The sequence below is a fragment of the Cryphonectria parasitica genome (assembly GCF_011745365.1).
Source record: "Cryphonectria parasitica EP155 unplaced genomic scaffold M406scaffold_6, whole genome shotgun sequence".
NCBI classification, from domain to species: Eukaryota; Fungi; Ascomycota; class Sordariomycetes; order Diaporthales; family Cryphonectriaceae; genus Cryphonectria; species Cryphonectria parasitica.
Window position 1 is genome coordinate 2,579,452 of NW_024468914.1, and position 22,575 is coordinate 2,602,026.

Genomic DNA, 22,575 nt, shown 5'->3' on the forward strand with positions numbered 1-22,575 from the left:
AGAGAAGAGGGGGGGGTAGGGGGTTTATCAAGTAGCACGCATAACGACGCAGTCAAGGCAGTGCGCGCAGATTGAAGACAAAAAGATCTCGATTGACGACGCCGCTTCCTCTGAACGCCTACCAACAATGCTAATCCGGGTGGCCACCGGCCCGGATTGGTTTCTCCTTTCCCGAGAAAGCAGAAAGATGCCGTACGCCTTTTTTGGTCCCCATTACTGGCCATTGAGTTGCCACTGCATGCATAGGAGGGGCCCCTTGATCATCACTGCCATCTTCGCAAACTGTCCAAAAATACACAAAAGAACGCCCCCCCCCCCCCAAAGATATGAACGCTTAAATCTCAACCATTCTCTTTCTTCAACCCAGGTGCCTCTCAGGCTAGTGTCCGCACGATATAGAAGAGAAGATAGGCTTTTGCTCCTAGCACGTCGGACTTGGATGCCATCTCGACTCGGTGGTCGTTGAAAGTGAACCACTATGCTTTTGTGTTAGCAGTCATATAATTGTTGTATCAGTTACTATAGATGGTAGATGAGCAGCTTCTTACCTGGTCGCCAACCCGACAATACGAGATGTAGTGGCCGGTATCAATCTCGCCCACGTGCACAACAACACTCATGAGATCATATGTGCATGACCTCGAGAGTTCGTACTGCTCTTTCGCATCTGCTGTCCTTGCTCGATTTGTGTATGGCAACATACTCAATGACAGCGGGAATTGTACTTGCGTCTCGATCTTGGCGGCAGACTTGTCTCGCGAGCCGTTCCTGAATTCAAACCGCTGTGACGTATCATAGTCAGCTACTGGACCATCAATATACAAAGAGATAACAGAACTCATGCTTACCTTTAACTGAATGGACAGGACATTGGGTAACCGCTTGATGCTGGTATGTCGACGTGCCTGTTGGGGGCCGTTGCAGTTATTGCATCGGTACTCGCACTTGTCGGACTTCACATATTCCTCCTCCAAGCAGTCCTGTAGTGTAATCTGGGTCTTCTGGGCTGCCTTCTTCCCTTTCTTGTGTGTCAAATTGTCCAGACCCACACTAAGGTCCAGGAACGACTGCACCTGGTTGGTCACACCGCCACAGTTCTGGCAGGTTGTGGTCGTTTGGAGCTTGCCGTAGTACGTCTGGTGCATGATGCAGTTGCAGCTGTGCTCGCTGCCGATCTCCGGCTTCTTGCCGTCACCGTTGCGCTCATGTAACTCTTCCGCAATGAACTGGAAGAACTCGTGTGCGTCTTGCTCCTTGGTGGTAACCAGATTCTCGAACGCTTTGTTCTCGGAGATCCAGAAGCTCGACAGGATATTGGCCGCGGTGTAGCCATTCGTCACCTCAGTACCCCAGAAGTCCTGGAACATGTCGTCCATCGCACAGCTCAAGCAGTTCTGCACCTCACAGGAATTGCTGGAGTGACCATCGCTGAGGTAGAAGTTCCGTAGAATGGGATTGTGCAGGAAGCTCTGGAGGATAACGTTCTGGTAGCAAGTAGCGCCTGCGTTGTAGATGCCACGGAGACCATCTGCCCGGCATGAAGGCATTATGGTGTTCGCGCTGAGGATCTTTGGATCCTCTTTGATAGCCTCTGCGAGCAGCTCATCGTACTTTCTCTTGCGGCCTACATGGATGGCATGTCAGTCTTCTGATTGTGCAACAGCCGTGAAGCACCGACAGAACAAGAAGAGGGAATGGCACAGGTCTGTAGATATGGGGCGGAAAAGCCTAAGGGGAGGAGGGGGCTCATACTTGAAAAAGTGCCCGTTCCGATCTTGCGGTTTCTGAGGTCCTCAAGTGTGGGGTCCCAGACGAAGTCATCACACATGTGGCAGAAGAGTGAGCCCGTCTTGGAATCGACAACTAGTTATTGGACAGATGTCAGCCATGAGTCCAGCCACGGTGCTACGCAGCACCACCGCCACGAACAACAACCACTACTGCTACTACAACTCACAGAAGCGATGTGATTTCTTGTCTCCATGCCTGCTGACATCATCATGGCTCATGACGATAGGACACTGCAGACAGAGGAAATTGGATGTCAAGGACGCGGAGATGGTGTTGTCCTTGATGGCCTTGCGGACCTGAGGAATGACGGGGACATTGTCATATATCTGGCGCAAGATAGCCTTGTAGTGTTGAATGCAGGTGTTTGTGGTCTCCTGGCTCTGGCTCAACAACTGTTGCACATGCTCTGTATGCTGTGTTAGCCTGGGCACATGTGATAGGGATCGGGCAGGGCAAAGACCGTACGACAGCCGAACATTGGTGTCCCTTGAACGGGCGAGTTGACCTTGACGTTCTTGGGCGACGCCGGTGTGTGTGGACGGGTCGCCATGTTGAATTGCCTGCCCGGTGATTTCCTGTTTCCAAATTGATCAAACAAAATCCGTATCGGGGCTGTTTGTCTGTGACAAGCTGCTGCAGCGTTTTTCCCCTCTCTCTTTCTCCGTTTTGTGTGGTCCACAGACAGGACGGCTCACAAATACGAAGGTCCGGCCGGGGACAACGGGTTGTTCGCCCAATGAATTAATCTTTGGATTGTGCCCGGCCCGCTTGAACCTCAGGGCTGACAAAAGGGCCTGCCTGGCCTGGCTTTCGGCAAAACGCCAGAGGACTTGTACGACGACTTGTCTGATTTACCCGCCTCGCGACGACCCAGACTGATCAGCGGTGTATCTGTGATCCGGACGCAGAGGATTCGTCTCGCTGAGGGGAGGTGGAGGGTACAGGTGGTGTCTCGTTCTTGTCGCGCGGGCGATGAAGGAAAGGCCTGGGAAAGGCTGCGAACTGACAAGCCAGCGGCAAACGCACACATAAGTCAGCATGACCTCTTCTGGACTGCCCTAACCACATTTACTCGATTGTACTTGGAGGAAAACTCACCAGGCCAGAGATGCCCGAGGACGACGTCTCGGATAAGGAACGCTCGAGTGTTTCGATAAATACTTTATCCTCGGCCGTCTTCGCTTCGAGATGATGATCCCTAGACCATAATCACTCCCCATGCCAAACTCCAGAGCAGCCCGCGGGCAGGCTAGGTAAATTGCGATAAGCTTTCTTATCGCGGCCCTGCAGTCTGGACCGGGGTTGGTTAATCAGGCATACGCTATGATAATGTTCGTAACCCTCCGTGTCCCACTATAGCGTTCTCTGAACCTAAGTTTTAGCGACTTGCCCCAGCAGGCGCACAGGGGCCTGTCACCCCCGCGGCAGGCTATTCTTTCGCGGATGGTGACGACCCTATAGTACTACACTCGCGTGCTAGCTGTTGGATTGAGCCACAGCAGCAGCACATCACAACATGATATGGTAAAAATATGTAAAGAGTCGCTTCGCTATACAAGTAGAAAGAAACAGGCTCCCACAGATTGGTTGTTTTTTTCCTTCCTTCAGAAGTTGATCATTGGTCCTTTGAGGATTCTATTGTCTCTGGAGTTTGTTACAAAAAGTGCTTACATATTTCGTGTGTGGGGACATATCCATAGTAAAGCCCTAACCCTTGGGGATGGGTTGCAACTTACACATGCTTGGGGGGCAGGAATAGGCCGTATCTCATCTAGCACCTGAATGGCGTCGACATTTTATACCTCGGCTTGGGCTTACTTGTCTGCCCCAGGGAGCACCAACACTCATATCTGCCATTACAACGTTGATACTACCCGCTAAGCACCTGTCTTCTCAGAACTTCACCCGTGGATGCGTCTCACCTCCCCCGTCTGTCGCGTCCTCAAGATGGCCCTTCAACTCGTCCCCCTCCCCGAGGTAGAGCGCCTGTCCCCGGTCTGCATCCGGCTCCTCGGCGGGAACCCTTCCAAATTCACCCTGCAGGGCACCAATACCTACCTCATCGGCAGAGGTCCCAAGCGGCTGCTCATAGACACGGGCGAGGGAAAGCCCAGCTGGATAGCGGCTCTGCAGCGAACGCTGGCCGAGGAGGGAGCAAGCGTGAGCGCGGCGCTGATAACACACTGGCACGGAGACCATGTCGGGGGTATCAAAGACGTGCTGGGTCTGGAGGGCACGGCGGCGAAGGTCTACAAGCACCAGCCCGATGAGGGCCAGATAGAGATCCAAGACGGCCAGCGCTTCGAGGTCGAGGGCGCGACGGTCACGGCGCACCACACGCCTGGGCACACGGTCGACCACATGATTTTTGTCCTCGAGGAGGAGGACGCCATGTTCACTGGCGACAACGTGCTGGGGCAGGGCACGGGTGTCTTTGAGGACCTGGCGACGTACCTTTCGAGTCTAGAGATGATGGGACCTCTATTCAAGGGGAGAGCATACCCTGGCCACGGGCCGGTGATCGACGACGGCCCGGGCAAGATACGGGAGTACATCCAGCACCGCCAGCAGCGTGAGGAACAAATCACACAGACCCTGCGATCGGTCAATGAGGCCGCTGGGACGGCTGCGTGGGAACCGATGGAGCTGGTCAGGGTCATTTACGCAGATGTCCCGGAGAACCTGCACATCCCGGCGCAGGGGGGCGTGATGCATGTATTGCAGAAGCTGGCGCGGGAAGGGAGGGCGCAAGAGGGGGCAGACGGCAGATGGGTGTTGAGAGATCGACCAGCCCTATAACACTACGAACGGGATCTATAATCATCATGTGTACGACATCGGCGTGGATTCAGCCCAACTAACTCGCAAGGCTGAGAGTGACGTCATCTACATCCTCAGCCTGGTCAATGCGCAAAGTTTCGGAGCGGACAAATTCATCATGAAAATTGTTGTCTTCCTCTTGATACAATTCTGGTATAAAGGATGCAATGGAACTAGCTGTTTAGAACGTTATGGGTCCTATAGTGATTAACGAGCCACGTACGAATTCATACATGGTAATCACAACAAAAAATGACATTAGACGGCATCTCCCTGATCCATGACCTCACCTAGGCGTCGGAAGCCTCGGGACAGCCCAGCGCGGAGGTTTCTCGTTGGCTTTGTTGAAAAATCCAGCTGGCTATGGGAAAGAAAGAAGAAAGAAAAGTCTACTTGTAACGTTCCTGCCTTGGCGTGAACACAGAGAAAACGGCAGAAAAAGGAGAATCAAACAAGGTGTAAGCCACCATCTGCAAATGATCCCGGTGCAGCCTATCAGTGTTCATGCTAACTTACTAGTCGCCCAGCCAGCGGAGCATGGCTTACCAAGTACTATTGGCTCAAAAATAGTGTCCTCACCGGCGGGAGAAAGTGAACAAAAGTCAACACCAACCGGAGCTCGGACCCGGGTTCGTGGCGGGTCCCGGACAGACCTCCTGCTGTTCTTCTCCCCCTTGTATTTTACGAATAACAAAAAGACTATATTATATATGGTGAAGAGCCATCTCGGATGACCCGACCCGTCATCAAGTTATGTCGTGCAACCACTCACTCCTCGAACGAGAAAAAGAAAGAAGAAACAAGAAGGAAGAGGACTAAGAGAAACAGATGGGAGAAGAGTGCTCATTCCCGCCTATTCCCGGTGTTTTGCAGCCTTGGGGGCAGAGGCGAGCTCGGGAGCTTCGCGTTTTTCCGCAAAGCCCGAAGTTGACGGCGTGACAAGGTTGGGAATCTGACAGGCAGTGGATCGACATCAAGTGATGACTCTGCGAGGTCAGCGCGCAGTAGTGAGAAATGCTGGCGAACAAGAACAAGGGCCCCAGAAAAGGTTTTTTTTTTTTTTTTTTCCCTTTCTTTCACCGGAAAGCTCGGACTAGATCCTGACCTTGGTCATGCTTGCATCATGGCTACTGATTCAATGAACTGCTGTGGGCTAGGCTTCTGGACAGTAGCACAAAGCAGGGGGAGGCATGGAGGCATGACGCCTTGCGAATTCTGCAAGTTGCCTGCAGCTCTACTATAGTAGACCCCGCTGACCTGGATCGTGATATCAGACAGTACCTTTGGTGATGAGTTGTTGCCTATTCGGAATTTTGAATGTCGTACCAGAACATCAAACAGTACAGAGAATACATTCTCCGCTGCTTGTCACGACGAGGGGGTTGGCCACCGTTTGAACCCGAAATCCGGCTCCTCATGGTTTTGTCTGGGCATCCTCTACTATGTACAACCTCCTCATTCTCGGCGATGCGCGCATACCAGGGCAGGGCAGGGCAAGGCGGACTTGGCTTATTTCTTAAATCTGAGGTTGAGACTCGGCGTAAGTAATCATTTCCACAGATCGTAGCTCTGGCTTTTGATACCCTCTGCCCCAAGGAGATATACGTCCGCCGGGCGCAATCAGCAGCGAAACCCCGTCGGTCGCTTATAATTGTCTCGTTGATGGGGTTGGGGTCCACGTGAGGTTGTCCATCGGCCCCGATTTTCGCTTAAGCTCAGCTTCGGCCTTTGCCCTCTGACGCTACTAGATGAGGCTCCGTAAATGCCGGCAGATCTTGACACTGTGCCCCAGGACTCACCAGTCTGACGTAGCGTAGCTTGCATAGGTGCTGCTTTGGTACTGTCGACAAGTCACTCGATCGCAGAAACCGTTTGATCGCGCGCCGCCTGCTACATGCTGCAGTAAAAATCCTCCTGATATGGCGTGACCTGGTGAGTCTCTCGTCTCAGGTCGTACGTTCTCGGCGCGGGGAAGCCTGTTAAGAAGCAACAATTCTGGTCGCTACCCATACCCTTAGCCTGGCCCCCAAAAGCTGGCGCGATCACGTCCCTCGGATGGACGATTTCTTCGGAATGCCACGGTGGGAGCCGACGAGGCAGCGCTAAGTCCACCTCCTAACCTTTTGAGTCATGAGGTTAGGTTCACTCTATCAATGCTAACGATAGTCATCTGTGGTGGTTGGCCTTTTGGCATCTACAGTGATTGGCCTCCTCTAACCACCTCCGTCTGACGTTGCGCACGTCCGGTCCGCGAGCCTCGAACCATGCTGGGGGATGGGGGACAAATGATGTTGCGGTGTACTGCAAGTCAATAAAGGGACGACAGGGTGACTGGAGGATACATCAGGCAGGCTTAGATTGCTGTGATTGCTACCATAATACATATGCAGTAGCATTTAGGGTCAGCAATGGGACGGAGAAGACAACCGCTGAGTGGCCAATGGCGATGGGATCTCGTTGGTCCATACTATGGTCATAATCATAGTACTATGTACTAATGCGTCGAAGCACAAGGAGGAGGCTGGATTTGTAAGGGCGGTCGACAGAACTACGCTAATGTTTTTGGGGGAGGGGGCGGCAATGCAGGCAGGGATCTTTGTCTGAGGGGTACCCCTCACAGTAACAGTACAGTGCGGCGCATTCTTGGGCTTTTGCCAAGAACTTTTAGCTGCTCTTGGAGCTGCTGGCCTTCTTTTCTTTTCTTCTTTTGAAGAATCCCTCAGAACGACGAATTCGGAACCTTCGGATCTTGGCCTCTGATTGCAGCAGTTTTCGTCTATGGCTCCATCAGCCACTGGGGTCTATGGTGGGACCATGCTCAGCAAGTTTCCAGGTCAGGCGCTCAAGGATTTTGGGCCGCTCGTGGATAGGTCGCAGTACCTTGCGCCAAAGTATCTTGACTGATGTGATGTGATGCTATCGTCGAGGTGCTCCAGGTACCTGTACCTCTCTCTCTTTTTTTGGGATCCCCTCCCCCCATTCCCTCTCTACCTCATTCCCCTCCTTCGCTTTGTCCTGGGGTGCTATACTCCATGCAGTTATGGAGACCAGAACGAATCGGATGATGTCGCTGTAACAAACCTTTTTTCCCCAATGTTTTCCGTTTTCTTGTCATTCACAGGACGTTATTACCAATCGTTTCCGACAGATACTCCCTACAGCAACAGTAACTCAAAGGTGCCATGACCTCGATGACTTTGTGTATGGGTCCTGTTTCAGTGGTTGATATATAAGAACTCTACTATCTTACCTCCCCCCCCCCTTCCCCCGACTTTCCTCCTTCTTCACCTCAATAGCGCCGTCGTGTTGCCTGCATTTCCTTTTCGGTACATCTCGCCCTCGGTCTTGCTCCTCTCCCACAGCAGCTGTCACACTCACCACGCACCGAGTGTCCAAAGAAACTCTCCTGCGAGTTAGCGACGAGATCGAATCCGCCCGCGCGCATACACACCGACGGTCAAACTCTCTTGGTGTCTTGTGAGACTTGGGCACCTTTTCCCTTCGCCCAGGCTCTGTCTTCTCTTGTCGCAGGCGAACCTCCAGTCTGCTCACCCTAGAAAATAGCAGTTCGGAAACCCTTCGAAACCAATCTTGCCTAGGGCAAAAGTCGGGAATTTCGTCATGCGGTTGATAGCGACGCCGACTTTCAGGGCTGCCTCGGCGGTGCTCTTCTTGGGATTTTTGCTACCAGCTGTCCTGGCTCACGGAGGCGATGAGAACATGGATATGGGCGACAGCATGGACAGTATGGCCATAGACGGCGACGAGCCCTCTCCAGGGGCAGAGTACCCGCCGTCATATTTCACCCATCCAGAGCACCGCGGTGTTCTGGTTGCGCACATAGGGTTTATGGTCCTTGCTTGGGTGGTTGTTTTGCCTCTAGGTAAGCTTGGACGATCCTCGAGAGCTTTTCACATTGCGCATCTTGCGAGCAGCTGCACTAACAAGATCACAACAGCGACCATGTTCTCCCTCACGAGATCTCGGTACACACTCCCAACACAGTTCATCTTCATCGCTATCAACGCGCTCGGCGTGCTGTTCAGCACCATCTACAATGCAAACACGCCTGATCTATACCCGAACAATGCGCACCACAAGCTCGGCTGGCTCGTCACGTGGGTGCTTTCGGTGCAGGTGCTTGTCAGCCTTCTGGGTCGTGTTGCTGGCGCATTCAACAAGAAGAAAGATGGGGATCACGCCGGAGCCGATGCGATGGAGCGCCGCTCGTTCATCCCGGTGTCGCATGCCGCCATGGATGAGCACCACCGGCTCCATAGCGGACACTACAGCCCCTTGTGTAGGCACTCGAACGATAGCGGCCAGGGGACCGAGCCAAACACCGAGTCGTTGAGAAGTGCTTCGTTTTCGTCAACGCCGGAGCCGTTGTCGAGTCCTACGGCCGAGCCGCGGCATAAGGAATATGCGGAAGATGAGGACGACCTTGAGGCCGATCTGCCCTCTACGCCGCGCGCCGGTGTGTTGCGCAACTTGGCGACCAAGATCGGGGCCAAAATTTCCGTCCGCGCATGGAAGGTGTTAATGTTCGGGTACAACTTTGTCGATCGCACGAGCATGATCCTAGGTTTTATTACCCTATGTACCGGCATCATTACCATGGGCCGCTTCTTTGTAAGTTATGGCACGCAGATTTTGTAGCGACGAACGAGCGGCTGGTGACTCAATACTGACAATTTGTGCAGGAAGGTCGACAAGTCTTCACCGGCCTGGCGCATTGGATCAAGGGCGGTATTTTCTTCTGGCTTGGGGTCCTTACTCTCGGTCGTTGGGCTGGTTGTTTTGGTGAGCTTGGATGGGTGAGTACTACCTCGAGGCAGAAAGTCCTCAAATGGCGACAATGTCCGTCCACAACAGCACTGACAAGTCGTGTTTCGTGATAACAGGCCTGGAACATCCGTCCCAAGTCGGCAAGCAAGCGATGGATACCATCGGCTGAATTTACCGAGAGTTTCCTTATCTTCTTTTACGGCTCCACGAATATCTTCCTCGAACATCTCGGCAATTGGGGCGGCGAGTATAGCTTTGAGGACCTGGAGCACATTTCTATTACGGTCCTCTTCCTGGGAGGTGGTCTGGTACGTCAATCATAAAACTGATCTGCCCACTCGCTTCTGCATCCTCGGCGGGCGCATCATCCTTCTCAACTTATTTCTGCTAACAAATACCGAATTATAGTGTGGCATGCTCATCGAATCCGACCGTATCCGAGAGCTCCTCAACACGACTGTCGCCTCAACCATTGACGAGCGCTACAGCGATGCACACGAGCGCGAGCTGGCTCTAGAAGAGCCTACTACATACCGGTTCTCAATGAACCCGATCCCCGCGCTCGTTATACTTTTGCTGGGCATCATGATGTCCAGCCACACGCAAGAGTCCATGATCTCGTCGATGGTGCACAAACAATGGGGCACCATGCTCACCGGCGCGTCTTTTGCCCGTGGTCTGACATATGTCATCACCTACCTCAAGCCGCCGACCAGCATCCTACCGTCGAGGCCGCCCACAGAGCTCCTCGCGGCGTTTGGACTGATGACGGGCGGGATCCTCTTCATGGCCTCGAGCGGCGATACGGTCGAGGGCATGATCCATTATAACCTTGATGTCATGTTCATGTACACCGTCACCATGGGCCTCGTGGGTCTCTTGATGGCTTGGGAGATTATCGTCATTGCGGTCAAGGGATGGGCCGCCCGCAAAGAAGCCGGAAAGCCTGTCGGCGTACGATTCTATTCCGCTTGAGTGACCCCAGAGGACGATGGTCGCACATACTCACATTTTCCTGATCTACCTGATATGATTCCTCTCACGACTCTCCTTTACCATTTTTCCATTTCTTGCTTTATTAATTTCTCCCCCTTTCCTTTCTAGTCTCCGTCAACTTTGATACCCACTATACCAACTTTTTGGCACTTGGCTTTTTTCTTCTTTCTTCTTCTTTTCCCAGATCGAAGATTGGTGGGGCGATATGATACCCTTGCAAATGGGAGGGTACTTGACGATCGTTTGCTTTTAGCTTTCAATAGACAGACATACAGAGAGAGAGAGAGAGAGAGAGAGAGAGAGAGAGAGAGAGAGAGAGAGAGAGAGAATGTTGGTGCTGATAGATAGCGGACGGTAATGTCATGGGTAATTGAGACGGGTAATTGAGACGAGATAACCAGTCTGTCACCGTGCCTGACCGAACGTATCGAATCAACCTAATGAGAGAGAAGAAATCAGATCCCTCGGTGTGCTGTTAGCAATCTTATGCATGAAGAGTGCTGACGACACCAACCGACGGACGCTTCTCCTTCCCTTTAGCACAGCATCGAGCGGCTCTCACTGGTTCAATTCATGATCCAGCCCACCCCTGCCCGGTCTGCAACCTCTGGAGGAGGCTCCTATGTCAGCCAATGCAAAGCGTGCATGTACAGCATACATAGGCAGACAGTCAGACAGTCAGATTTACACTACATAGGCAGTATGTACTGACTTGGCGCAGTTTTGGCTGGACATAAGTATGCATGCTCCAGGGAACAGTTGCGTGTACCTTCATTCTTAAACGTAGTACTATCCAAGCCCAATCCATCATTGAGTAGGGACCTAGGGCTGCTGAGAGCCTCAGCAGCTCAACACAAAGATTACGAGAAAACGAAGGCGGGACTGACTGAACCAGTGCAGAGCTTTACGCGCAAGGCATAAGCGAGCGTCTTATAGGCCTACTTCTCCGTCTCCCACCGGGACAGGGAAAAGGACCCGTGTAGAAAGTAGGTGTCTTACTAATAAATACGTCCCATACATCGATCGTGCTTAATACTGTTTTTTGCGTGCGTACGTGCGTGCTTCTCTGTATATACATGCAGCAATATGATGAATAAGTAGGCCTCTCCATTCGCCCTTATCAACGACATCAGCAGTAGATGGGTTGAGTGACTTCGTCTCGAGGAATTAAGCCCTTGACTCCACTCTTGAACCCAAGAGGTAGGAGACAGGACACACCCTATTTTGCATACTTCTCTCGGAGAATGCAACCTGAACGCCTCTCGTCCTTTTGTCGACCACTCTTGGGTCCTTCCTCAAAACTTTCCTCCATTCCTCCTCCTCCCCCCCTTGGAAATACCCCCCCCTCCATGGATGGGAGACATCTCCGTCATTTATATACATGTACAGTTCTTTTTTTCGATCATGGCGTAGTGTCGTGAGAATACTCATGGTTTGTCATCGTGCTAAAGGAAGAGAATGGAGAAACGAACACAACAACAAATGTCAGGAAGAAGAAGAGGTGGAAATGATCATAATGCAGAACCATAAAGTACGCTGCCCCCCTGAGCAGCCGAGCCGACATCTGGGCCGGGATCGCTCCACTCGTCGAGGGTGTCGTTGGTGAGGCCGCTGGTGTACTTGGAGCTCCCGTCACTGATTTGCCGCGTGTGCGCCGCCTCGGGCCGTGACAGTGCTCCACTGGGGCTCACCCCAGCGGCCGCAAAGTTGTTGAACGGAAGGTCCGGTATATCCATGGAGCTGGGGAGGCTGCCTGACACGGGCTCCAGGTCGAACGGGTCGGAGCGGAACTTATTGCGCTTGGTGGCGAAACTCTCAAAGCTGACGGCGCTCACCTGGCTGTCGCGGGAGTACATGGTCGATCGGCGCCGCCCTGCTGCCGTGGTCGAGCCACTGGGTGGGCGTGATGAGCCGTTGGCGATGCGTAGGCCGCGGAGGTCGTAGGCCTTGTTCAGGTCGATCGTGCTCGTGTCCACTGACTGTCCCCTGGAGCGGCGGATGTCCTGGACGTATGTCGATGGCTGGAGTGGCCCAGAGGACCCTGCGATAGCGTTTGTGTCGGAGAAGGGGTTGTTGTTGGTGATGTTGTTGTAGGAAATGGCATTGACGTCGCCGAAGGGGTCCTGGCCGAAGCCGAGATCGAGTCCAGCAAAGCCTGATCCTTCGCTGCCGCCACGAGTTCTTGACATGCGCCGTCGTTGCGCCTCACGATCGATCTCATTGTCGTCCATGCTGAGCAGGGTTAAGAAGTCTGGCTTATTGGTGAGCCGTCTCGACCTTGTGGGTGATGTCCCGTTGTCGTCCCCGCCAAGTCCACGCGCAGCAAAAATGTCGTTCTTCTCGTTATAGTTTTGTTGTTGTTGGCGGTTGCGCGACAACCCTCCCGTGAACCGGGCCCACAACTCCACAATCCGTTCCTTGATCGTCATATCGCCGTCGCCAGCCGCAGAGAAAGACGTCGAGCCCTTTCTCTCCTGACCAATTATGACGGGTGAGGTATCCATGAACTGAGAGTTGCCCCTATTCATGTCCACGGAGCGGCCGCTGCTGTGGGATGCAGCAATACTGTGAATGCTTCCACTGCGGCTCAGCGTGCCGATATGACCGCGAACACGGCCATATTGAGCCCTCAGAGCATCCTTGACCTTGTTAGACCGTGGGGCAGGCTGAATCATGCTATCACGGCCTAGCGACGGGAAGCCGCGTTTCCCCCTCAGATATCCAGGCCCAGGCTCTGCCGACAAAGGCGTGAGGAGTGTGCTCCGTCGTTTCTTCAGCACTCTCCTTCTCCAGTACCAGATGAGTAATGCCACTATGCTGACCAGCGCCAGGCCGCCAATGACACCACCTGCCACAGCAGCAGCGGAGCGGTTGTTATTACTCCCACTTCCGATGCCTGATGAGGACGATGTTGATGATGCTGATGCCTCGGCTGCAGCCGCAGCAGCGCTGGTTGCGGTCGAGCCAGCAGCATTCTGGGCATCTGCTGAGGTCGATGACTGCCCAGCTGCTGTTCCTATTGTTGATGTAGGCACCGCTCCGGCCGACTGCGTGTCGGTCTGCAGGGGCTCGCTCTGAGGGGCCGTGGCCGTGGCCGTGTCCGTCGTCGCCTGGGACGAGGCGGTCAGAGGGTTCGTCGTAGACGAGGCTGCGACGCTCGTGTCAGCTACACTAGTCTGCACTTGCGGTTGGACAGCCGCAGGCGATGCGGCCTCTGGGGTAGTAACAGAAGCAGCGACGACAACAGCAGCAGAAGAAGAAGAGGACGTGATCGTGACAGCTGCGGGCGGAGGCGTCGTCGTTGTTTGCTGTACCGCAGGTGGCGCTAGCACTTGCGACGCTGCGGACGATGAAGAAATGGTGGAAAAACTTGAGAGAGTACTTGTCGTACTTGTTGTCTGCGTGCTGATGTCTGTCCTCGGCACCGCTGTACATCTCTTCCCGTCGATGGTTGTGATGAACTCCCCGAGGGGAAGGTTCGCGCTCGTAGCCATCTCTGATGATGATCAAAGGATGAACGACGACGTTCTTCTCTCGTGGCCACAAACACGCAAACACACAGACACACCGGGGAGGTTGGCGATTCCAGTCGCAAGATCCGGTCCCCAAAATTACAGCCCACTGTACAACAGGAGCGGAACCACCTGTCAAAGGGGTTCCACGAAGTAGAAGAAGAAAAAGAAGAAGACCAAAGGCCTCCCGGGCCGTCAAAGTCGAGCCGGATTCATCCGGGAGAGGGCCAGAGCCGTTGGTGATAGTTGGTGTTTGGTGGAGAGGAGGAGAGAGAAAAGACTCGACCCGGATCGGAGTAGGGCTGAGCAAAGGGCTGGGTGTCGATGTCGAGGAGGAAGGCCACGATATTGGTTTTGTTGGAAAAGAGAAATGCAAAGACGTGGCAGTTGTGTGCCAGACCAGTCCTGGGCAGGATCCGGGGTTGCAGGAGAGGAAAGAGATCAGATCAGATCAAACTGCGCGAGGTGTGGTCTGCGACAGGACCGGGGGGGTTTCCCTCTCAGGCGTGGATGGGTATTCGGAAGAAAGAGTGTTCGAAGCCGAGGAGTAAGAGGAGTCGTCGTCTCCAGGCAAGACAGCCACACACACACACACACACACACACACACACACACACATACACCCCAAAGACGAAAGTGACTAGGGATGTTGCCTTTTCGATGCGTACCAGGGCAGCATAGATGACGAAAGCAGAGAGAGAGGGGGAGACCACACAGAGCAGACCAGGCCCCTGGATGAGTGAGTTGTATTGATGGTGGTGGTGGAAGAAACAAAGAGAGAAAGAGAAGTTTATGGGGGATGCATGGCTGTGGTGTGCCATGTAACGAGGACTGTCTCGGTACAGCCATCTCAGAAGCTGGACCGCAACATGGCTCGGGTGCGTTTGCGACTTTGGACGTTGCCCGTGTTTGACGATGGGCTGGACGAGGCTAGGATTGGCCCGTCGAGTTGGAATCTAGTCCCGAAGAGTTGAAGCTCCAGGCACAAGACGGGGGCGATCCTGCAGACTTGGCGCCCTTGTCCTTCCCACTTTGGTTGTGGTGGGCCCCATGTCCTGCGACAAGTTTGAAGCACTCAAGTCCCAGGGGGGGCCATCTTCAACCCCGTGATGCCTGCAAGGCGCGAGCCAAACCCAAGTCTGGTACAGAGTAAGTATGTATGCAGTGCCAGCTGAGTAAGTAAGTGGTCTCCCAATCTGCCAAAAGTAAGTACTCTTTATCGTCACGATTTGAAGTGTGAGCGAAGAAAGGTCCATCTCCTCTTCCCTCGACCATCATGACTGAAGCAGTAGGCCTCGAGCAAGTTGGCCAGGCCCTGGGGCTAGACCAGCAAGTCAGTAAATATGCATACCATAGTGCACGGTGACTTGTCGATCGTACATGACGGAGGATCTACTGTACTTAGATGGGCCCACAGAGGAGGGGGAGGATGGGCAACAACGGGGTATGACTCCTTCCTCCTCCTCCCAGCCTTTTGAAGTCACAGTACTGAGAAATGAATACCCCAAGTACATAGTATGGTAGCAGGAAGGCAAGAGGCGCCTGCGACGTAACGCCTCGCCCCACTCATCAATCCCTCATTGAAACGTCCTTTCCTGGTCGGAAATGTTTTAGGCTTTGCCAGCTTCCCGACCTGGTTGGCCCATTCCCCACGTGTTTCCCGCTGGCGCCGAGTTGATCCCTCGGTGCATTCAAATTCCGCCATTGTGCCCAGAGTTCATGTCACCCATACCCAAGGCGTAGTAATATACTTCTTCATGCGGTCATGTTCTGAAAAACCTGTCACTTTTCCGTAGGAATGAGTGGTTAATGACCCGCAATGGAAGGAGCAACCGATCGATACTGTAATCATAGATCTGAGTTTGGAGAGGAGAGTACGAGGGAGGAAGCATACTCTGTCTCCTACCCTAACAAGTTCCTGCCCACGGCCAAGTTCATTGTCTGCCAGAGCTGCAGCTTTTCTCTCCTCTCGAAGGAAATTTCTCAGGGTACTGCGTACCTACATAGTAATCATACTGCATAACCACAGGGCGGCTCAAGATGCATACAAAAGCTTCATCCCATCTCTCTTCGGCACATGCTAGCACTGACACGCAACACGTTACGCACTACTGTAGTATGGAGGCACCGCAGTCGCTCTCACTGCTGTCTACCCTCTCTTCCTAGCTGCTGCAATGCACACGACTCAGGGGCAGACAGACACAAGTATACGTCTGTTTCTATGCGTTCGGCATAACGGGCAAGATATCATGGCCCTGTCCTGTCGATACAAAAGCTTCCAACAATGGTCGTCAACAGCGTGTGTGCAGTGTGCAGTGTACATCTCAACCTTTCCGGGCCGAGAGTCATCTGTTCCTCTGCGGGCGGATGAATGGATATGAGCTTCTATAGTGCAGATCACCCCGATCACCATCGTCTCATCAGCTTGAGCGGCTCCCGGAATGGCCAGAGAAAATACAGGGTCAACACAATGCGTGTGCTGAAGAGAATCTGGAATTCATACGTGATCAGCACCTTCCCCCCCCCCCACCCCAAACCACACACAATGCATCCACTGCGTTGTCGCGGCTATACAGTGATATATGCAATTGCATAACACCCGAGTCCGTGTTGGCCTTCCGGTAGAACGGGTGTTTACTGCGTCTGGTCGTCAACAGGATCTGCGGCACATCACACAGCGGGCGAGGCTGAACATCAGGAAGCCCATCATGGTGAAAGAAGAAGGGCACCTAACAGATTTTGAACCACGCTCGCTGCACGGAATCCCAGGCGTCATGATCAGAGCACAGCAAGCTCTGTCTTGTGCGATCGTGTGACGATCATACTGGGCACCCGTGCAACCCGACTGCAGCTACTGATGGGCTCCAGAGACATCTGGAAGCTGTCATATGGAATTCAGATCCAGCGTCACTTAGATGAACGGCCACCGCGAATGCACCAAGAAGACGATACCGACACAAGTATTATGCCTTCCGAATTTTTCCCATGACACTTACCAATTACACCTATCCCTGTTGTCGTTTTCTTTTTGGATCTAAACATGTACTCAACGAGGATATACTCATTGACAGTCCAAAAGCAGGGGAAGAAGAGATCCATATGTAAATAGATAAGAGATACGCAATATATGGAAAAACATCGACTAGTCACAGCTTCAGAGGGTTGGGGTTAGAGCCGAAATACATTGCATCAGACCACCACAGAGGGTCGGAAGCCTAAGGAAGTACCTGGGAAGTCTACCGGTCCAAGCTATATTCATCCCTTCAAATTTTTCTCAACTCTGATCCATTGCTCTCATGAGAGCTTACGACTCTAGGTCTTTGCTTGCAAGGCCTGCCGCCCAGGCACTGGGGCTTTTTGCACTTCAGCCTTCGTTCAGTTCTGGACCGAAATGGCGGGGTTATTTTATCCCCACTGCGCTCTCGCTCCTGTGCCACACCAACTGAACTACAACGACAACCTCGATTGCACCACGTCGTGTCCCTCTCAATCGAGTGAGACTGTGAAGTTGAGAGGCGTGATCCATTACGTGTGCAGACAATACACGCATACACAGCTCAATCTCACCAAGTTGACAGACGAATGAGACTGCTCGTCTGGGAGATTGACTGGCTGGGCCTGGCTGCCCCCATTGGGTTTCTCTCACTCTCTCTGGCTGCTTACTATTATCTCAGTCGGGGGACCCAAAGGACACGAGCGGCGTTCGTGTCCCACCCAGGTCGTCTGCAGCAGCTAGCACGCGAGGCGTGTCTAGTCTGTTCTATCAACTCGTCACCACCCCAGCAATCGATACGGTAGAGATCCCCTGCTAGAGTCCCCTTTCGGCAGCACACGCACAAGTCGATTCTCTCCAGCAGGCCCAGACCACCCAACCGCGGCTGGCTTCTTCAAACTTGTACAAGATAGGCACCAAGTCTCGTGCTCTCCATCATGTTTGGCAACCTCGCCCACCTCGGTATGTCCTCCTCCCTGGCCTTCTCCTGCTCGTCTGCCCTCACACCATGAAGCATGGCCCAAATCCCCCTCTGTCACCTGAAGACGGCTGTCTACCTCGACAGTGCGCCGAAAAGGGCAAACTCACATTGCAGCTCACGTTGTCTTGTCACATCTGCCATCTTGGTTCGGATGCTGGGCCGTGTCTGATCGACTTCGTACCATGTCTTGCCCCAGACGTCTCAAAAGAGCCTCATTCCCTCCGTGTTAAGCGTCCCTTCTTCCTTCTGACCCTCGTGCCCCAACCACACCCCCCTCCCCCCCCCAAAAAAATCCTCGGTCTCTCCTTGGATGCTGACAACCCATCTTCCAGTTCCTCCTCCACCACTAAAGTCGCATGGTCCCCCAAAGGATGTTCCACCGCCTACACCGGTGCATTTACCGCAGTGTCTGCCAGGGCCTGCCAGGTCTTATTCGGCCGAGTCTGGCCCGGAGGTTCAGAGTCTGCCGGCTCTCCTTCAGACACTTGCTCGACCGGCAGACCAGGTCGAGATCGCTCATCTCGAGGCCCTGGGTGTACACGTGACTCCCGACATCCCACTAGACCGGCTTATACCGGACCCGTCGTATGTGCCGGATTTTGCGAGGTGGGAATCTCTAACCCAGGAAGAGGTTCATGCTGTCGATGGTGAGTCTCGATTGGTGCTGTGTAATGGCAGGTTGTCACCAGGTGCTTCCAAGTACCTCGATCTGCAGCAGTGCCTCCTTACTGCGAACGATCGAGCCTTTCGGTCTGTGAGGAGGGTAGCGCCAAAGCCCGGCGAGCAATACGTGAGACTGGGCTACTGTCATGACTTCTTCCGTTCTTTGGAGATTTTCACGGGGTACTGGGATGATACGTCGACCGCAAAGCCTTCTTCTACACAGACAGATGGAAACGGCCCAACTGAAGGCAGTGGCAAAGCCGACGACGCACCCGACAGTGAAGGTGTCGCGTTCTACCGCACGAGTGCGGGCTCTTCCATGCCGGCGCAGCACCGCACGCAGCTCCTGGCCTCTTTCCTCAAGCTCGTCACCTATGACTTCTCGTGCAACCTGACGACCCGTCAGGACCCTCGGCTGTACATCAAGTCTCTTAGCCCGGATTACAGGCACTCCTCCTTCTCCTCCGGCTGCAGCTTCATCTACCGGACACCGCCCGACCGCGACTCTGCCAAGCGTGGTATTGTCGAGGGCCCCATCGCGGCCGTCAGCCCGCGTCACACAACTGTCTTCCCTCCCAAGGGCCGGGAGCGCGATTCGGTTATTGACCTGTCGCGGGAGATCATTGCAGCACTGATTACAGCGCAGCATCGCGCCCGGGAGGGCAAACAGGAGGAGCGTATTGGTCAGGACGCGTGGTGGGCGACAAGGCCGCGCTGGGGCGGTGGACCTGGTGGTCCCATTGGCAAAGAAGCAGAGCAGCTAGACGCCAGAGACACCACTGCCCTCCTGGTGGGGGACAAGGATGAGATGCCTACCAAGGACCCTGTGGAAGGCGACAACCCATCTGCGGCTGGTAAGAACAGCAGTAGCCCTTCGCTGACCGCTGGCCGATCATCGTCCCGGAGTTCATGGCTTCGGGGTTCGGCGTCGTCCTCGTCACGCTCTTCGGAATTGTTCTCGTCTTCCTCCTCCTCCTCCTCCTCCTCCTCCTCCTCAGCACTGCAACCCCCCAATCCCAAGCGGCCTCGCAAGGGACTGGCCATATACGATGCATACCGCATGGTCCGCCCGCCCGCCATGCAGTGGGACCCCAAGACTAGATACACTGCTATCGGCCGGCAGCGCGGTACCGACTACGACGATGTGTTTGTGATCAGCTCGCTGTTTCACCACGTGTCTATCCTCAGAGTCAGGGTTCCAGATCGGCTGCTGGGGGTCCTCGGCAGCGCTGAGCCCGACTCAGGGGTGGCCGGTCGGGGCAGAGTGGAGGTCTGGCGGACGCGTTGGTTCGATTTCTTCATAGCTCAGGACAGGGTGGAGGCAATGAGGGCTGTTTGGGTTGTCATGGCGTACGCCATGCGGAAGTCTCAGGATGACGGAACAGAGAGCGACGAGGGAGGCATCAAGGTCTTGCAGGGTCGCCAGGCCAAGGAGGGAGGCTCGAAAGGATAGGATCTCTTTGGGCGGAACCTATCGATGCGTCGGATGACCTCGTGGCCACCTTTCAAAAGCCGGGAGAGAACCGTCGCCTCGGTAAGGCCAGCAAGGTCCTCGCAACAAACCAAGTGTAACGGGGACTGCTGTAGCGTGGAGGATTTCTTTTGTGGCACTGGAAGAGAAAAGCACAAGGCCTGAAGTGAGCACAACATATTGCGGTTGCATCCCACACACTTCTCCCGGTGGGTTCCCCTGGGTAATGGGTCCCATTAGATAGCATGGTTCTCACTTAGATGACAACCTAGATTTGGGTCCCATGTTGAACAATCCCGTACTCTCCAGTATGTATATGAATCTTACAACAGGAGAGACAATGAGAAATTTATTCATCATCATATTGTCAACGTCTTGGACCACTCATTGCAAAATCGAGGACTTGAGAAGTTGGAAAGGAAATTTACAAGAATTCAATATTAGGATCGGCATCTCTGGAGGGGGTCGTGTCTGTCGTCTCCAACGTTGTTGTATACATATCATCTCATGCTTCGTTTCCCTCAGGATGATATACCCTTGGCGCATGAGCAACCCCAGAACTTACCTCAAACCGCCTTGTGACATAAACTCCTGGCTGGTTCGACAGTGTGGCCTCTAGTATCGGCTGCTCGCTGTCCCTCGAGATGAACGGCCAGAGCCGACTATCATCTGGGCCTTGAAAGAGTCTCTCCTCCGACCCCGAGCGCGTGCTGCCTTGTACAGGCCGTGAAACCGTATCCGGCTTCTCCTGAGACCTCGAGCTTGCCTCCACATAATAGGCGCTTCGTGAGCTTTTCATCGTGGACGCGAGCTCGTAAGATTTTAGGCGCGACTCGGAGCCGCTGGTTGCGCCTGAGTCACCATGCTTATGGTAGTACCGGGCCCAGATGGCCTTCATCGACGGTAAATTCATGGCGATTATTGCGGATTGTATCTCGATGGCCGCGATGATGATCTCCTCGAGCTGGCGTGTCTCGTTGGGACCCGACACCAGCGAGGGGATGACGGACAGGCGGACACAGGCCACGACCACCGAGCAGAGCCCGAAGCTCATGACGAAGATGATCTGCAGCTTCTTCCGGGTGGAGATCTGCAGGCTCCAGACCACGGCGACTGGGAGGGCCAGGATGTAGAGGTCCATGGCAATGTTCTGCATGAGGTAGGGGAGTTTTACTGTTAGTACCATCCACCTCCTCCCTTGATAAATTCTTGGCTCTGGCAAGGTCAATGCATGGACTTGGACTCACAAGGACAGGAGGGATAATCAGGACCGTAAGCTGGTCCAGGCATACCGCGTTGGGTGCCGATGCTGGGTCAAATATTGCTTGGAAGGAATTGCACTGAAGGCATGTGAGGAGTCTTCTCGATGTTCAGCATTTTTCCGTCCTCGAATTTATGCATTACCAGAGATTGTGAAAAACGGGCGGCTTACATGTTGGATAGGAATATGGAGCCGTTGACAGCCAGTCCCACGAAGACGAATTTGCGAGACCCAGAGCTTGTCCATATCCGAAGGAAGAAAAGGAGAAAAGTGATCTTGATCACAAAGTGTAACGTGTATACAACAATTTCCTCGGAGAATATGACCTGTGACACCATCAGTCCTGGAGCAATCACGATAGCGAAGGTTGGCGAGTAAACCGAGAGATATGATGTGCGTGGCCTCCACTCACCTTGTAGAATGTATAACCTTCTATCCCACATGTCATTCCGGGTCTGAGAGGCACACCATCAGCACTCTGTAGAACGTTTCACGGGCCTTGAAGAGCAGCGTACAATCCACAACCTCCACTAAGAAGCACTTGAAGCAAACCCTGTTGCACGAGCATCGCTGCCTATAGTTTCACACGTGAAGCTGTCAGTGGGTGGTCTGCGACCGAAACGTTGTTAACATCGGTGGCTGCTGGTGGCGTACAAGGACAACGACGGATGCAGAGTCGTCAGGACCCCATGACTTCGTGATCACAAGATGCGCATAGTATCTCAGGACTGTGGTCAAGAGACCCAAAGCGAAGGTAGTATACGCTATGGCATAGGCACCATCATACAAAGCCAGGCTGGCCATCTTGCATAATATGTGTTGGTGGAGTTCAAGGACGAGAGATGCGTAAAATGCACGACAAAGTGAAAGGAACAGCGTAGAATGCAGTCAGCTCTGCGAAGGGCAATTTCTGGAGAGGAGGAGGACCGCATATAGCAGACCTTTGATACATGTGTGAAGGATTCAACCATGAACCCCCCACGCCGCCCTTGAATGCATATCATCCTGCGGCCAAATACTACGTCTGTGTCTGACATTGCCCGGGTGACACCCATTTCTCATTTCAAAAGCTAGTCCGGTACCAGAGGCCTATGGCTAAGACAGCTCTTGATGCTCGTGGCTTATAAGGATCCACTATCAACAAGCGTGGTGATCCAATACAGTAATCGATCACCAACGTCACCTGGTATGCCAATGTTCAAACTCCCCAAGAGGACTGATACAAGAGATCTAGATAGCTTGTCCCTCCCTATCAACATCAGACATAGAGATGTACGTGGAACGCAGAAAAAGTTGTAT

General features: G+C 53.6%; 5 protein-coding genes across 5 annotated transcripts; 3 read left to right on the top strand and 2 right to left on the bottom strand.

Moving 5' to 3' along the window:
* Positions 1-73: 73 nt before the first annotated feature.
* On the bottom strand, positions 74-2,341 carry M406DRAFT_84461 (uncharacterized protein; the record flags this gene model as incomplete). The annotated part of the gene is made up of 5 exons (XM_040926048.1): positions 74-476; positions 549-782; positions 849-1,624; positions 1,753-1,863; positions 2,257-2,341. The coding sequence occupies 5 exons, from the start codon at positions 2,339-2,341 to the stop codon at positions 375-377; spliced, it is 1,308 nt and encodes a 435-aa protein (XP_040774657.1). The 3' UTR covers positions 74-374.
* Positions 2,342-3,738: 1,397 nt separating this feature from the next.
* On the top strand, positions 3,739-4,590 carry M406DRAFT_262982 (Metallo-hydrolase/oxidoreductase; the record flags this gene model as incomplete). The annotated part of the gene is made up of 1 exon (XM_040917552.1): positions 3,739-4,590. One exon carries the CDS (start codon positions 3,739-3,741, stop codon positions 4,588-4,590), a length of 852 nt encoding a protein of 283 aa, XP_040774658.1.
* A 3,642-nt stretch (positions 4,591-8,232) lies between these two features.
* On the top strand, positions 8,233-10,796 carry M406DRAFT_293326 (uncharacterized protein; the record flags this gene model as incomplete). Its single annotated transcript, XM_040919079.1, has 5 exons — positions 8,233-8,494; positions 8,570-9,243; positions 9,315-9,428; positions 9,516-9,707; positions 9,808-10,796. The coding sequence occupies 5 exons, from the start codon at positions 8,233-8,235 to the stop codon at positions 10,372-10,374; spliced, it is 1,809 nt and encodes a 602-aa protein (XP_040774659.1). The 3' UTR covers positions 10,375-10,796.
* Positions 10,797-17,379: 6,583 nt separating this feature from the next.
* Positions 17,380-20,384, top strand: M406DRAFT_347220 (uncharacterized protein). Its single transcript, XM_040922266.1, has 2 exons — positions 17,380-17,862; positions 18,214-20,384. Exons 1-2 carry the CDS (start codon positions 17,838-17,840, stop codon positions 19,995-19,997), a joined length of 1,809 nt encoding a protein of 602 aa, XP_040774660.1. The 5' UTR covers positions 17,380-17,837; the 3' UTR covers positions 19,998-20,384.
* A 15-nt stretch (positions 20,385-20,399) lies between these two features.
* On the bottom strand, positions 20,400-22,080 carry M406DRAFT_332162 (uncharacterized protein; the record flags this gene model as incomplete). The annotated part of the gene is made up of 6 exons (XM_040920718.1): positions 20,400-20,417; positions 20,581-21,165; positions 21,263-21,374; positions 21,448-21,602; positions 21,745-21,846; positions 21,931-22,080. 6 exons carry the CDS (start codon positions 22,078-22,080, stop codon positions 20,400-20,402), a joined length of 1,122 nt encoding a protein of 373 aa, XP_040774661.1.
* Between the last annotated feature and the right edge of the window lie 495 nt (positions 22,081-22,575).